Source organism: Meleagris gallopavo, unplaced genomic scaffold (genome assembly GCF_905368555.1).
Source record: "Meleagris gallopavo unplaced genomic scaffold, MGAL_WU_HG_1.1 scaffold_47, whole genome shotgun sequence".
In the NCBI taxonomy this organism is placed as follows: Eukaryota; Metazoa; Chordata; class Aves; order Galliformes; family Phasianidae; genus Meleagris; species Meleagris gallopavo.
The window spans coordinates 1-15,492 of NW_028147059.1; the positions used below are offsets into that span (position 1 = coordinate 1).

Consider the following 15,492-nt stretch of genomic DNA (forward strand, 5'->3'; position numbering starts at 1 on the left):
GGCATAAATATGGGGAGGTGTGGCAGGTTGATTCTATCACCTTCTACTGCACTATTTCTATGTGCAGCTAAACTTTGTGATGTTATCAGAAATCAAAGCAAGCCTTGTGTTACTTCACATCCTTATGAGAGAAGTGAAAGAAAAGAGAGAGACAGAGTTGGGGGGTTTAATCTTCTCAAACAGCCTAGTCCTTGAAGCACAATAAATATTTAAGAAGTTTAAAAAAAAAAAAAGTAGATGGGTGTTGGGAAATGGCTGCGAGAGCAGGGCAGACATGAGGCTGTGTACGAGCATAACTAGTGCGGCAGCACAGGGTGCATTCTCATGAGAAAGCATTAGGAGTTAAGATAGGAGGTACAACATCCTTGGGCAGCCTGTAAACAGCAGGCCTTAAACAGCAGGCCTACATACGCAGCTATGCTCTGTGGATATGTGGGGGGCTGATAAGCGGATGAGCTCAGTGGCAGGGGTGAATGCTGGCTGAGCATTGGTTAAAGCTAGGCAGCCCACCTAGACGCCCACCTTGTGCTCCAATAGTAGGTGAACACATGTGTAGTAGAATCATATATAAACTCTGTGTGTGCAGCAATAAAATGAAGCTTGATCACTCATATTGAGTACTGTCGTGCTTCCCCGCTTGAGAACAATCTGATTAGGACGCTATCCGCGGCAATTGGCGCCCGAACAGGGACGGACCTGATGGAAGATTGATTTGGGAGCGGACGGACAAGCGCACCGGCATCGCAGCGGCCGAGCCGGGGGGCAGCATCGCCTAGACCGACCAAAAGGGGTCTGCACGGGATCCGGAGGGCACGGAACGGAGCTCCGATGACAGTGAACGCTGCGTGCGGTGAGACGCGGATTGCAGTGCACCATGGAAAGTGAGGTAGCCCTAGATTTTTTAAGATGCTTCTTAGAGAAGCGAGGGGTAGAGTCTGTGACTCTAAAGCAATTGCCTGGGTTGCTAGCCTATGGTAAAGGGGAAGAGTTCTTTGCTCGTTCTCAGGATATTCTAGGAGAGAAGGAATGGCACAAGTTAGGGGATGTCCTTTGGTATAAGGTAATTGATGACAACAAAGGGGCTAAAAAACTAATGAAGCCCTGGAGAGATGTGATAACTTGTATCAGGAGGTATAGGTTAGAACGGCAGGAAGCTGCCTCAGCTTTGCGCCAGTTAGAAAGTCTGCCCGAAGACGCTGGGCGCTTAAAGGTCGGGGGGGATTACGTTCCGATACCCTCCTCGGGAGGACCAGTTCCGCTCCGCACTTACGGCCTCTCGCAGGCAGGGGCTTCAGCGATCCCGTCTGCCCCCCCCAGGGACGATATAGAGGAAGAAAGTGAGGATGAGGGGCTGGAAAAACTGGATTGTGAGGTTAAAATATTAACAGAGCGGTCACGTAATCTGGAAATCTGTATGCGGGTCCTGTCCTACCGATAGCGCCTGTTGCTCCACCGACTCATCCGGCAGCGCCGCCCGACTGAACTGCGGAGAAATCGTTTCGCGCGCCCGCACCGCTCTGCCGGATGGGGGGTGAGCAGTCGGAACTATGGGGAGTTCACTAACAAAGGAGCAGCAAGTACATCTTGAAGCCTTACAGTTAGTTTTAACGTTTCAGAATCAGCCTGTATCTACCTCAGCATTAATTACTTTTCTCAAATGGTTAAGCAAAAATGTCCCTGAATTTCTGAAAACTGCATTCTCTTTTTATGGTGAACTTTGGGACGAAATTGGTGCAAAACTCCGGGAGGCTTCTATTACTAAAGATAGAACGACTGCTAAACTTTTATCTGTTTGGCACCAGACAATGGAAGGGCTTAAACAAATTCGACAAGGAACACTTTCTTCCGACTATTCGCCATCGCCCTCCCTCCCACCCCTGCCGCTGCCCCTCCGTGCAGCGGGCAGCCCTGGTCCGGATTCGATCAGCGGCTCCGACCCCGCCCCTGACCGTGGGGAAGAGAAACTCCGACCCCCCCCATCGCCGCTGCCCTCGGTTCCGCCTCCGGCGCTCATCCCGCTCCCGCCCTCCGCTCCGCCCCTGACGCTCGCCGCGCCGCTCCTACCCTCCGCCCCGCCGTGACGCTGATGTCCTGCGCTCCGCCCCTGACGCTCGCTGCGCTGCTCCCGCCTCTGACCCGCCGAGGAGCTTCACCAGTACCTCCTATAACCTTGCATCATTCAGATGATGACCCTATTTGGATTCCTGCTCGCAGTGTTCACCCTTGGCGCAGAAGCACTACCTGAACCACACCAAATCAACCCGCGGCAACACATGTGGGTCACCTGCGCTAAATCAGCAGGCCGGACCAACCTCTGCTTAGCGCTTGTTTCTGCCACTGATCCCTTCCAAACTTGTTTTGAAGGGATGCTGTTTCTCAATGATTCTAACTTTTCTGCTTACTCCACAGGACATGCATGACATCCACTCTAAACACACGGGTAGCTTTAGTTGTCCTTATACCAAGGGCTGTTGCTGGGAGTAGGTATTATAACTATTAGTATAGTATAGTTATTGGTACTGTAAAACGCTTACTTGAGGGAAAAAAAAAAAAAAAAAAGAAAAAAAAAAAGGGAAGAAAAAGATGTGAAACAATGAGAAAGTCTGAAACCAAGTTTGAAACGACCATGAACTCATAATGATTGGGATTGTGTGCTTCTTATTGCTTTGTAACTTGTTGTATTGCAAATAGCAACAGTAGTAATGGTGGTTGTGTGTTTTTTTAATTTTTATTTTAATAACAGATTGAATGTTATAGTAACGGGATTTAATGTTACCAATGCTGGAATCTATGGAAATAGCTATTTTAATGTATTAGTAGCACTAAGACAAAACCTGGAAAGGAATCCCAGGCAAAGGGATGGCCCTATATTATAGAATGATTAACTCTCTTTCATCCCACTAATCAGGAATTTAAAATATGATCATGCAGCACCTGAGACAAAGGTGCACGCTAAGAATGTTAACCTTGATAGTTTATTTTGAAAGCGGGTGTTCCATTTGGCCTCTGTATCATGCACTGGCCATGCAGATGCAGTGTACAAATGGAAAATACCCTTCGGACCCTGAGAAGAATAAAAGCAAGAGAGAATCTGGGGTGGGTGAGAGAGGAAAAGTGCACCTTGAAGCAGGGGATGCCCTGCTCGCACTGCCTATCGCATTCGCCACCACCATGTTTTTTATCTCTCTCTTTCGGCAGATTGTTGGTTCTCGAGGGTCTGTAAATAATAATGCCCATAGTTCTATCTGGCATGCAAAAGTTGCCCAACTATGAATTCTCTATTAGCTAGAGGTATAACCATGAGCACTCTAAAAGCATCTGTTGTACAAATCTTAGTGGTCTTTCAAAATCAATATATCAGAATACATTAAAGTTGAAGATCTCTTTCAAGGCAGTGAGAGATTAACACAGAATGGGTCCCTCCAGGATTTATTTCCAGGTTGCAGAAAGTTGGGCTGCAGACCAAACACGTGTTTGTTCTTTTTAGCAGTTAAAGATTTCTTTTCTTGTCATGATACTATGTTTGACTTGTTTCCTTTCTCACACTAACAGTATTGTCAATTGAGGCCTTGATTGAGTTATAATGATTGTATTATTAATATAATTAGTGTTCTATAGCATGGTAGAAGTTGTCGGTATCTTCAGTGACAATCTCAATGTACTAAAGGGCACCGATCCTGCCGCCTGCGTTTCGGTGACTACAGAGCAGCAGCATCTTATCGAAACTCTTGGGCATCTTATTGCGACACAGGCCGTTGATCGCTGTGAACCATCTCTCCCCATAGATATCACTATCCTAAGTGGCCACGGGCAACTGCTGGGTGCACTGACGCAGTGCAAAAAGAAAAAGGGGGAGAGACCAGACATAAAGGTGCTGGAACGGCTGTTTATGAGCTTTTCAAGGATACGTAAGACATAATCTGTGTTTCCGTTAACAGCACTTCAGAACAAAGTGCATGCTTGATAGAATGACTAAGTGTCTCCTTGCCATGGGACCCCCAAGAGCTGGATCTCCTGGGTTCCCAGGCAATAGGAAACGCTTCAGCGGGATGGAATCAAACATGCTTTTGGTTCGGACGATCGCACCAGGCCCTTAGTGCTCAAGCAAGTATCCTTAAGCGACTGTGGGATTATGCGGATAACCCTTTTTTCGACACAACAGGATGGACGGTGGTCTCCCCCCATAACGAACAGGAATTCTCGGTATGGGGGGCATATTGCGGTTACAGCAACCAAACCGGGGAAGGAGGTAACCTACGACCGTGGTATGGATATGGAGCAAGCTTTTCCGAAGATGATTCCCAACATGCGCTGTGGAATAATGACTCGGCTAAGGCCTTACCCCCGGGTGTATTTTTAATATGCGGTGACTGAACTTGGGCAGGCATTCCTGCCAATGTCCAAGGAGGACCTTGCTATCTTGGACAATTAGCACTGTTCGCTCCCCAACATCGTCAGTGGCTTAATGTCGCCTCTGGTCTGCATAAGGCCAGGCAACAGCGGAGTATACGCCGCCTGACACCAGATTGCAACGATAACGTTGATTTATGGTCAGCTACTGCCCGGGTGTTCGCTTCGGTTCTCACACCAGGCGTAGCTGCAGCCCGAGCGTTAAAACAGTTAGAAAACCTAGCATGTTGGTCAGCGAAACAGGCTAACGAGACCACCTTAGTTCTGACATCTATGTTATCTGATATGAATAGTCTTAGGCACGCTTTGCTACAAAATCGCGCGGCAATTGACTTTCTGCTTTTAGCACAAGGGCATGGCTGTGAGGACTTTGAGGGAATGTGTTGCTTTAACCTTTCAGACCATAGTCAGTCCATACATGAACAACTTCAATGGTTAAAGAGACATACGCAAAAGATTCAAATTGACAAAAACCCATTTGATGATTGGCTAAAATCCCTATTTGGAGGACTGTCCCCGTGGCTCACAGCATTAATCAAAGAAGGCTTGCGTTGGCTATTGCTTATTCTAGTTGTGCTTTTACACTTTTAGTATATAGTTGTATAATGAGGAGTATTGACAAAGTCACACAGAAAGTTATGCTCGTGCAAAAAGAAAAAGGGGGAATTGTTGGGAAATGGCTGCGAGAGCAGGGCAGACATGAGGCTGTGTACGAGCATAACTAGTGCGGCAGCACAGGGTGCATTCTCATGAGAAAGCATTAGGAGTTAAGATAGGAGGTACAACATCCTTGGGCAGCCTGTAAACAGCAGGCCTTAAACAGCAGGCCTACATACGCAGCTATGCTCTGTGGATATGTGGGGGGCTGATAAGCGGATGAGCTCAGTGGCAGGGGTGAATGCTGGCTGAGCATTGGTTAAAGCTAGGCAGCCCACCTAGACGCCCACCTTGTGCTCCAATAGTAGGTGAACACATGTGTAGTAGAATCATATATAAACTCTGTGTGTGCAGCAATAAAATGAAGCTTGATCACTCATATTGAGTACTGTCGTGCTTCCCCGCTTGAGAACAATCTGATTAGGACGCTATCCGCAGCAGATGGGATATATCAATGAATCATATTATTTAAGTGGAGTAAAAACTAAAAATAAAGAAGGAAAAAGAATTGAAATATTACGTGATGCCATTCTAGCTTTTTTTGAGTTGGTGGTACTCCTGTGAAGTTGATGACGATATAACTAATGCTGAGAAAACACATATATAAATAGTTTCTTGAGGGCATCCTTCAGCTCCCGGTTCCTGATGCTGTAGATGAGGGGGTTCAGTGTTGGAGGCACCACCGAGTACAGAAATGACACCACCAGGACCAGGGATGGGGAGGAAAGTGATGGGAGCCTCAGATGGGAAAATGTGGCACTGCTGAGAAACAGGGAGACCACGGCCAGGTGAGGGAGGCACGTGGAGAAGGCTTTGTGCCGTCCCTGCTCAGAGGGCATCCTCAGCACGGCCCTGAAGATCTGCACATAGGACACAACAATGAATACAAAACAAGCAAAAAACACAGAGGCACTAAATATAACAAGTCCAAATTCTCTGAGGTAAGAACCAGAGCAGGAGAGCTTGAGGAGTTGGGGGATTTCACAGAAGAACTGATCCACAGCATTGCCCTGGCACAGAGGCAGTGAAAATGTGTTGGCAGTGTGCAGCAGGGAATAGAGAACCCCAGTGGCCCAGGCAGCTGCTGCCATGGTGGCACAAGCTCTGCTGTCCATCAAGGTCCCATAGTGCAGGGGCTTGCAGATGGCAGCATAGCGGTCATAGGACATGATGGTGAGAATGCAATACTCTGCTGACATGAGAAAGACAAATAGAAAGGTCTGGGCAACACATCCTGAGTAGGAGATGTCCCTGGTGTCCCAGAGGGCATTGGCCATGGCTTTGGGGAGAGTGGTGGAGATGCAGCCCAGGTCGAGGAGGGCGAGGTTGAGCAGGAAGAAGTACATGGGGGTGTGCAGGCGGTGGTGGCAGGCTACGGCTGTGCTGATGAGGCCGTTGCCCAGGAGGGCAGCCAGGTAGATGCCCAGCAAGAGCCAGAAGTGCAGGAGCTGCAGCTGCCGCGTGTCTGCCAACGCCAGCAGGAGGAACTCGCTGATGGAGCTGCTGTTGGGCATCTGCAGTTCCTGGGCATGGAGTCCTGTGCACAGTGCAGAAGATAATGATGAGTCAAGACCATTTGCACAGACACTCTTCCCATCATTATGTAGAAGTTTTTCTATGTACATGGAAAATGTTCATTTAACACCATCACGGGAGATTATTTTAATGAGCTTTACCATACCTTAAGAAGTAGAAGCATAAGGGGCTCTTATTTCTTTTCATTCCCTAATCATATCTCAGCTGCCTGGATATTTTACTCTTACAAGCAATTTCCATGTCTCATGTCTTTACCCTGTCTGCATACAAAGTGACCAGCTCAACTTCTGTGTATTTAAATTTCTGGTAGAGAAAGCTGCCTGTTTGCAGGATAAGTACATGCAACTGTTGCAGAAAATGACAATAATTTCAGCTGGTGCTGTCCTTTGGGAGAGGAAATGTTGAAAGCACTTCAGGAGATTGTTCATTTAACAGCAGAATGAGAAATGTACAACTCAGGATTCCCAGAGAAGAGCTCCTTTCAGAATTCTGTCTACAACTCTTTCCCTTCCCGAAGAAAAAGAAAAGGAAAATCCCTGCCTTGTCTCTCCTCTCGCAAAGTGCATCTGGAAACACTCTGGCATGCAGTGTAGCTGTGATCCCCCTGCCCCAGGCAGCAGCTGTGGCAGCAGAAGGCCCCTGCCCTGCCCTGCCCTGCCCTGCGGTGCTGGGGGGCTCCTTCCCCCCACACGTCTCCCCGCAGCGCCCTGGGCAGCTCCCCGGGCAGCTGAGTGCTGAGCCTGGCAGGCGGCAGAGTCCCTGCCCCGGCACACAGCCCCTGGGCCACAGCAGGGACCTGCTCTGCACGACAGCCCTGGGCACCCGGCTGCAGCCCCGGCTGCACAGCCTGCAGCCGTCCTGGCACACGCAGCCCTCAGGGCTGTGCTCTCATGCTGCAGCACAGAAGCCCTCAGATGGAGCAGGTCTTTTTCCATGATCAAGAAACATGGAGTACCTCCAGCCTGATCTGCAATGGGATATTCCAGATTTAGTTACCCCTCTATTAAAAACAGCTGCATGGCCTGCAGTGAGAGTCTTACCTTGTCAAAGGCTGTGAGCAATGCTCCTGCACTGAGCTCACATTCTGCTCACATTGTACGCATCCTGAAATCTCTCTCTCCTTTCCCTTCTGTCCTCATGTCACCTGCAGGCTGTGCTGTGCAGAAGTGCTGCTCCTGGGCACAGCTGTCTCTCTGCAGCACTGCCCACTTGTAGGAGCTCCCTGTGTCCCAGGAGCCCGGCCCAGCTCAGCAGCAGAGGATGTCATTTTCTCTTCCTCACTGCTCCCCTGGAGATGCCCTTGGGGCTCTGAGGCTGGCAGCTCCTGATGGACAACAGGGTCACCTCTGCAAAATGAGCTTTGAAGTCAGATGAATTAATCACCACTAGACAAACTGATTCCAGAAGTATGGTTCATCCTAACAGATCCTATGTGCCTAGCAAAGCTGCAAATGCCTCATCTGGTGTCATGGTTGTATGATTCTTGTTATCGATATTCCACATCATAACATCATGTAAAGCACAGGGAATTAAAGAGTTAATACTCCAGTTCTGTGGACTGACTGTTCTGAACGCCTCGTTCTCAGCAGAGAAGAAGAACTGCATGCCCCAGAGGATTCTGAGTTCAGAGGGGAAGTTAAGTCACGGGAGGTTGTCCTGGGATCTCTCCCTTGCTCGCTGCCTGGCAGTGTGTGGGTGCGCTCCCCAGCCATGCGCCTTCAGTTCAAAGACTTGTGCTCCAGACCCCTCATCAGTTTTGTTGCCTTGCTCTGGACACGTTTCAGGGTCTTTCTTACAGTGAGGGACCCAAAACTGAACACAATATTCTAGGTGCAGCCTCACCAGTGCTGAGTACAGAGGGATGATCACCTCCCTGCTCCTGCTGGCCATGCTATTTCTACTGCAGGCCAGGATGCCGTTGGCTCTCTTGGCCACCTGGGCACACTGCTGGCTCGTGTTCAGCCAAGCATCAACCAACACCCCCAGGTCCATTTCCACTTTGCAGACATCCAGCCACTCATCCCCAAGCCTGTAGCGCTGTGTGTGGTTCTTGTGGCCAAAGTGCAGGATCCAAAAGGAGCTCTGGATGTCAGCATCACATATGCCATCCTCAGAGCCATACGTCCCAATGAGGAAATGATGCCTCAACCTTGGACCTGAGAGATCTGCAGTTCAAAGATCTGTTGTGATTGACTGCTTGTTCAGACTGGGCCCTTCTCACATCCCGCATCCTGGGATGAGACACACTGCCCACATGGGACTTGGGCCTCACGGCATCCTTGCACCCCATGCAGAGTCTGGCAGCTGCTGTCCCCTGCTCTTTCATTTGACATCACACAAACCTCCATCCCACTGCCCCAGGAAGGGCCCTGAGCCAGCAGGAGGGACACGATCTCCCTGCCAAGGCTCTGGGCATCAGGCCTTGGCCTTCCTGCTTCACAAGACAAAGGAGGCTTTTCTCCGCATCACAGCCACCATCCCAGGGCCTTGGTCTGCCTGTAATCAGGGCTTCCAATTATCTGCTCTAACAAGTCCCTAGGGAAGCTTGCTTATGAACGGCCCTCAGTGGAGCCCATTAATACTCCAAGAAACTTCACTGTTCCTTCTGACTTGGTCTTCTGGAGCACTTCATGCAGTCTTCTCTGTGCACTGGAGGTTGATGGACTCAGCAGCAAATGCCCCCTGGGGCCCATTACAACCTGAAGAGCCCCCCCCTCCCTTGTGGCCCCCTTTCACCTTCTTCAGGGGTTCAGAACTTGCACAAAAAACTGGAGAGGTATCTGGAGAGAGCTTAAAGAGGAAAGGAATGGGGGGCATTTAAAAATTTTTTTTATTTTTTTTTTATAGTCAGGTTTAAACAAGAAGTTAAAACAGCACCTTACGTTTTTGATCCAAGATGTCCCCAAATATGCTCTGTCACTGTGTGCACAAATGTCCTCCTCAGCTTCCCCCCCCCTTTTCTAGTCATTTTAGCCTCATGGGACTCGCAGCACTTTTCCTCACATCACTCTTCTCCTCTGCAGTCACCCGCTCAGTGTTAAACCTCCTTTGCACCACCTCTTCTGGGCTTTCCTCAGAAACCCCGCTGCACATGAGCAATGAAAATTTCTCTTTTTTACCAACGAACAGTAGAAAACGTGATTTAATTGAATGAACAAAAAAACCCAGTGGTCAACTGCATCCCTTTTCCAAGCTGTTTTTAATGAGGTTTGACTTTCACGGGGAACAGTTGTACAAGAAATGAGTTAGACAAAGATAGGAAGGGATAGATAAAATCACAGTTAAGGGGTTGAGGAAAGAGTCCATCAGATTTTGGAGAGCTGGAGCAAATTCCAAAAATCTCCCGGGGGAAAAAGATCAGCCAGATAGCAGGAGGACTGAGTGAACAAGGAGCAAAGGATGGGGAAATCTGGAGAGCAGTGGGAAGAGCATTTCCCCAGGGGGCCTGCTGAAAACATGCCCGAAGCATGGTTTTTGTTTTAGGAGAACTGGAGACACCTGGAGGAGGGGGGACATCAGATACGCAGCAGGGCAGAGCAGCGGGGGACGCTGGGCATTAGTCCCAAGGCATTGGCACTGGCACCACTGTCTGTCCCCCTGTACCTGAAACATCTGGTCCGCAAACACAGTCCGGAAAACACTGTCCTTTTTGGAATAATAAATAAAAAAATAAATAAAAAGAACACAATATCCCCTCAAAAGTGAGCGTTTTCAGCTTAAAAACAGAGATGACACATGAGAATATTTGAAGTTGGAAAGTGTTAACATTTTAACAACTCTCGCTTTCAGACATCATCTGTTGGGGGATCTGAAATGTGGGGGCACTACTCTGCTTTATCCCTTTCCCCCGTCTCCTAGCCATTGTCTTGTTCAAATAAAAAAGATCGAAAAGACCTCTTACATCATTTTTCAAGAATAGGAAAGGGATGAAAGATAATAAACAAAAAAATTTTAAATTCAACATTTGGAAGGAATTTTCAACATTCCATGGATCATGATGGGAGGCATGGAGCTGGTGGGGAACAGGCAGCCCAGAGACGATGGGGATGCCCCCCTTGAGATGTTCAAGACCCCCAAGGCCCCAGGCATCCTGATCTACGGTGTGACAGCCCTCCAAAAAAAAAGGGGGGGGAAAATGCAGAAAATTTGGGGGTCCTTCCAACCCAAACCACTCTAAAATCCTACAATATTTTTTTACCTCTTCCAAAACGCGAACCGGGGTGCTTTTGTATTCCTTTTTCACCTCCTCTTTCACCAACAGCACATCTGCCTTGCAACAACATTTCCCCCCTGTCTCTGGCCCCTGGGTTTCCAAGAAGCCCAGACCAACTGAAAAACAGTGAGGTCGGAAAAAAAATAATATCAGAGACTATTCCACATCCTGTCTCATCAGGTTCCCCGCCCCATTCTATGCTGGGCCCACATTCCCCCTAGCCTTCCTTTTGTCACCTACAATTTTTTGCAAGCCCTTCTTGTCTGTGATATGCCTGGGCACACTCATTTTTCTTTTAACTCAAAAGTTCCTATACTCACCTCAGCAGGTACGCGGGGCAAAATCTCTGAATTGTTGCCAGTTTTTCCCCGTTTCCACCTCCGGCCCCCTTCCGTCGTGTTTGGGATTGACCAAGACCCTCTTTCCCAGTCATACCTGAATTCTGATTTTTTTACTTGGTTTCCACCTCCTTGGAAAGGACTTATTCTGCTCGGAAGCCAAGATCCTCAGATATTTCCCACATTTTTTGACCCTATTATCCTCAGAGCCTTACCCTGCTGTTCTGTACCCAACAGATAGTTGAAGAAGCCAAGGTATGCTCTCCTGAAATGAAAACGTGGTTGCCTTTTTCCCTCCCTTCAGACTCCACAGCTCCACCATCCCATGGCCACTACAGCCCAGATTCTCTTTTACATTTATATTCCCCCCCACCCCTTCCTTGCCGGGGAGTTTGAGATCCAGCAGAGCACCTCTCCTCTTTGGTTCCTCCATGGTTTTTTCAAGAAGCTGCCAGCTTTTCTCACCAGGGGTCTCCTGGGTGGTGCTTTCCCCGGGGGCGCCCTGCAGCAGATAGTGGGGTGAAAAAAACCCCCAAGGGGGAAAAGGCCCTGACAACGTGAGGCTCCCATCTGTCTGCAGAGGGCACCTTCCCCTTGCTCTTCCTGATCAGGAAACCTGGAACAGACACTACTGGTCTCCCCTTTTTGCCAATTGCTTTCACTCTGACTGTCTTCTCTGCAGTCCCCAGGAAGAGCTCAGTGCTTTTACACAGAGGACAGTTGCCCTTCTATGTCCCCCTTCTCATCCATGGAAAATTCTCTGTATCCCCCTTGTGCTACAGTCCAGTAGTGGAAGCCATTTAACTGTATCTATCCCCATGGGGCAAACAATATCTTAGACCTGAAAAAGTACAAATATTTCTTTCTCATCATGTCAAAATTTTTTTATCAGTATAAAAAGAAAGAAGAAAACATCCTCTTTTGGAACCCCAAATTGTTTTAGCCGAGCTGCACTGTGAATCTATGGTATTTGTGTTCAGAAGGGGGCACACAGTCATTAGATCTGTTGGGGGGCTCAGGTTTTTCCAAGCAGCACAAACACTCCGGGGCAGGGCTTTCCTGAAGGCCCTGTGCTGCATTTGCAGCTGCATTTGAGGGTGTTGGGCAGCCCAGGGGGCGGGGGTGGCACCAGGCTGCTTCTGATCCCCCTCACGGGGGGGCCCCTAGGAAAGGGACGCTTCTTCAGCTGAAGAATAAAGATGTGTTTTAGCTTTGAAATGCCTTGAGATCCAGAATATGCAGCAGAGAAAAACAAAGGAAGATCTGGATCCTTTTGTGAGCTCAGTCATTCAGCCAGCTGGAAAATCGCACGTGCCATGGAGACAGGTAAAAAAAGGTCATTTGGGGGCCCTAAACGCAGGGTTCTTTTGTCGTTTAGGAGGGGGGGGAAATCCTCTTTCCCCTCTCGGGCCCTCAGCAAACCCGGGGGAAGGGGGTGTAAATCTCAGGGTTTTCCCACACCCCTTTAAAGCACTAGCACACATCCAGGAGCACCCCGGGCACCTTGGTCATCACCCAGGCTCTGTGTGGGAGAAACTGACCCCCTGCTGAAGGATCAAGGACTCAGAGCCGGGGCTCACAAGCAGGGAACTCCTTGTGCACATCTGAACTGAACCAGGGGAATCCCTGAAACCTTGGGGATTTGGGGAGCTGAATCCCATTCGGGCATAGGATTTCCATCTAGGGATGAGATGCCTGCACTGCCTCAGCTGGATCACTGCCCTGCACAGGGGAAGTCCACCCCTCCCTGCCCGGGTCCGTGTCCCCTTTTTGTTTCAGAAAACTCCCTGGTAGGACTAACCATACCCGGGGTTTGGTCACTGTCCACTGAACTTTTTGTGGTTAATTCAGAATTTTTTAAAGTACAATCATAATGCTGTTTTTTCGGGAGCTTCCATGGAGACCAGGAACACCTCAGGGGAAGGGGGGGGGCTTTTGTGGGGGGGGGGGTTAGAAATGACATCCTCTGCCGCTTTTATTGGCCGGGCTCCGGGGACACGGGGAGCTCCAAAAAGTGGGCAGTGCTGCAGAGGGACAGCTGTGACAAAGAGCAGCTCCCCTGTGCTGTGCATTTTTTCCAGGGGCACGTTCTGCAGGTGACATGAAGATGGAAGAGAAAGGAGAGAGGGAGTACAGGATGTTTGGGGGGGGAGCAGGCTGCGACCTCACTGCAGGAGCTTTGCTTTCAGCCACTGAAACGGTAAGTCTCTCACTCTAGGTAATGCAAACTTTTTCCCAAAGGGGGGCCCCAAATCTGGCACATCCTGTTGCAGATCAGGCTGCATACACCCTGTTTTTCTTTATCATGGAATAAGAGCTTTTCCAGCTGAGGGTTCCCTGCTGCAGCATCAGAGCACAGCCCCGAGGGCACATCAAGGGAAAACCCTAAAGGGAATTTTTCCCCTCTGCTTTCCTTTAAAAAATTTTTTCTTTTTAAAAACCCTTTGGGGTTCTCTTAGGTTCCCTTTTTTCCTTGAAAAAACAAACACAGACTTTGATAGTGCCCTGCAGATGGGGGGGGGTCGGGCAGCAAATAGGAATGCAGAGATTTGGGGTTGGGTCTGTATGCTCAGTCAGGGAAATGACAGGAAAACAGCTCCCCAGGATGAAAATCTGCAGGCCACAGGGATATGATCAGGGAAATATTCCCCCCAGTGCAGAGCCTTTTCCCTAAGCAAGCTCCTACCTAGAAACACCTCTGCCCACATGACCGGGGGGTTTGATGCATGAACCACCTCTTCTGCAGGGAGAGCTCCAGCAGAGCAGAGCAGCATCTCCCCAGGCACGTGTCCATCACCCTCTGCAGTGCACAGCGACTGCCTGGGGCTGTGGGCAGTCTGTGAGGCTGGGAAGGAGCTGGGTTTCCCTTAATGAGAAGCCATCATGAGGACACATCTCCCTGAGGTGTCCTTCAGAGCTGTGAGCTGACCTTCAGGATGAAATTTTTTCCCCTAGTCAGGAGATCAAAGTGCGGGGAAAAGAAAAACGCAATATGGAAATGCTGAGGGTTGGTAAAAACAGGGTTTGGTGGCTTTTTTAAGATGTGTGGGGATGAGGCGGGGCTGAAGTACTTTAAGAATGGGTGAATGCACAGTGATGGGCTGGGCTCCTGTTTTCTGAGCTGGGTCAGACTTCAAATTTTTATGGGGAAACAATTTTCTTTCATCTGCAAAGCAATCAAGCTCAGAGCAGTTGGAAAGAAACCCAGCCCGCTCCCCTTTCCCTGCACTAAGCTGCAGTGAATCCCTTTGCCTCTCAGGTCTTACAGCTGTTCAGACTTTGGGGAACAGTCCTTGGGGGGGGTGAGCAGGAGGAGAATTTGTAGGAAAAAGTGATTCCTAGAACTTCAAATTTTTCCCCCCATATTTTTGGCATTAAGGGGCAGATGCTGATCAGCACTTCTGCATCAGAAGTGATTTTATCTGATACATTTTGAAAAGAAAGCCTGACCCCACACCATCACCACGTTTTCCCATGTACCCATAGGGGGAAGTCTGCTTTACTGAGATAAAAAATGCAGAGTCGCTCATGGAAAAATCAACGTCATAAAAAGTAGATCACATAAAGGAGCGGGAAGAGCACTCCACACCTAGAAAGACTTCCCCTTTACTTTTTTTCTCTTTGAACAGGTCCGGGGGCCCAGAGGCAGCAAATGCCCAAAAGCAGCTCCATCCGGGGTTTCCTCCTGGGGGCTTTGGCAGACACGCGGCAGCGGAAGCTCCCGCACTTCGGGCTTTTGCGGGGCATCTACCGGGCTCCCCCCCGGGGCGGGGGCCTCATCAGCACAGCCGTAGCCTGCCCCCACCGCCTGCACACCCCCCAGGATTTCTTCCGGCTCAACCTCGCCCTCCTCGCCCTGGGCTGCACCCCCACCACTCCCCCCAAACCCAGGGCCAATGCCCGGGGGGACACCGGGGACATCTCCTATGCGGGATGTCCTGCCAAAACCTTTCTGTTTGTCTTTCTGATATCAGCAGAGTATTCTTTTCTCACCATCATGTCCTATGACCGCGGGGGTGCCAGGGGCAAGCCCCTGCACTATCCCCCTTTTAGGGACAGCAGAGCTTGTCCCCCCATGGCTGCACCTGCCTGGGCCGGGGGGATTCTCCATTCCCTGCTGCATACTGCCAACACACCCAAAACGCCTCTGGGCCAAGGCAATGCTGTGGATCTTTTTTTCTGTGAAACTGCTCAGATCCTTAAGCTCTCCTGCTCTGGTTTTTACCTTAGAGAATTTGGATTTATTTTTTTTACCCCCTTAATCTTTTTTGCTTTTTTTATATTCATTGTTGGGGCCTATGTGCAGATCTTCGGGCCCGGGGCGAGGTTCCCCTCTGA

The 15,492-nt window shown here is 49.4% G+C and overlaps 2 protein-coding genes and 1 pseudogene across 2 annotated transcripts; 2 read left to right on the forward strand and 1 right to left on the reverse strand.

The window, feature by feature from the left end:
• The first annotated feature begins 3,972 nt into the window (after window positions 1-3,972).
• On the forward strand, window positions 3,973-5,446 carry LOC146541869 (syncytin-A-like; annotated as a pseudogene).
• Window positions 5,447-5,509: 63 nt separating this feature from the next.
• Window positions 5,510-6,605, reverse strand: LOC146541870 (olfactory receptor 14J1-like). The gene has a single exon (XM_085215458.1). The coding sequence runs from the start codon at window positions 6,579-6,581 to the stop codon at window positions 5,649-5,651; it is 933 nt and encodes a 310-aa protein (XP_085071584.1). The 5' UTR covers window positions 6,582-6,605; the 3' UTR covers window positions 5,510-5,648.
• Window positions 6,606-10,600: 3,995 nt separating this feature from the next.
• Window positions 10,601-15,492, forward strand: LOC146541871 (olfactory receptor 14I1-like). The gene is made up of 3 exons (XM_085215459.1): window positions 10,601-10,703; window positions 14,784-15,179; window positions 15,461-15,492. Exons 1-3 carry the CDS (start codon window positions 10,601-10,603, stop codon window positions 15,490-15,492), a joined length of 531 nt encoding a protein of 176 aa, XP_085071585.1.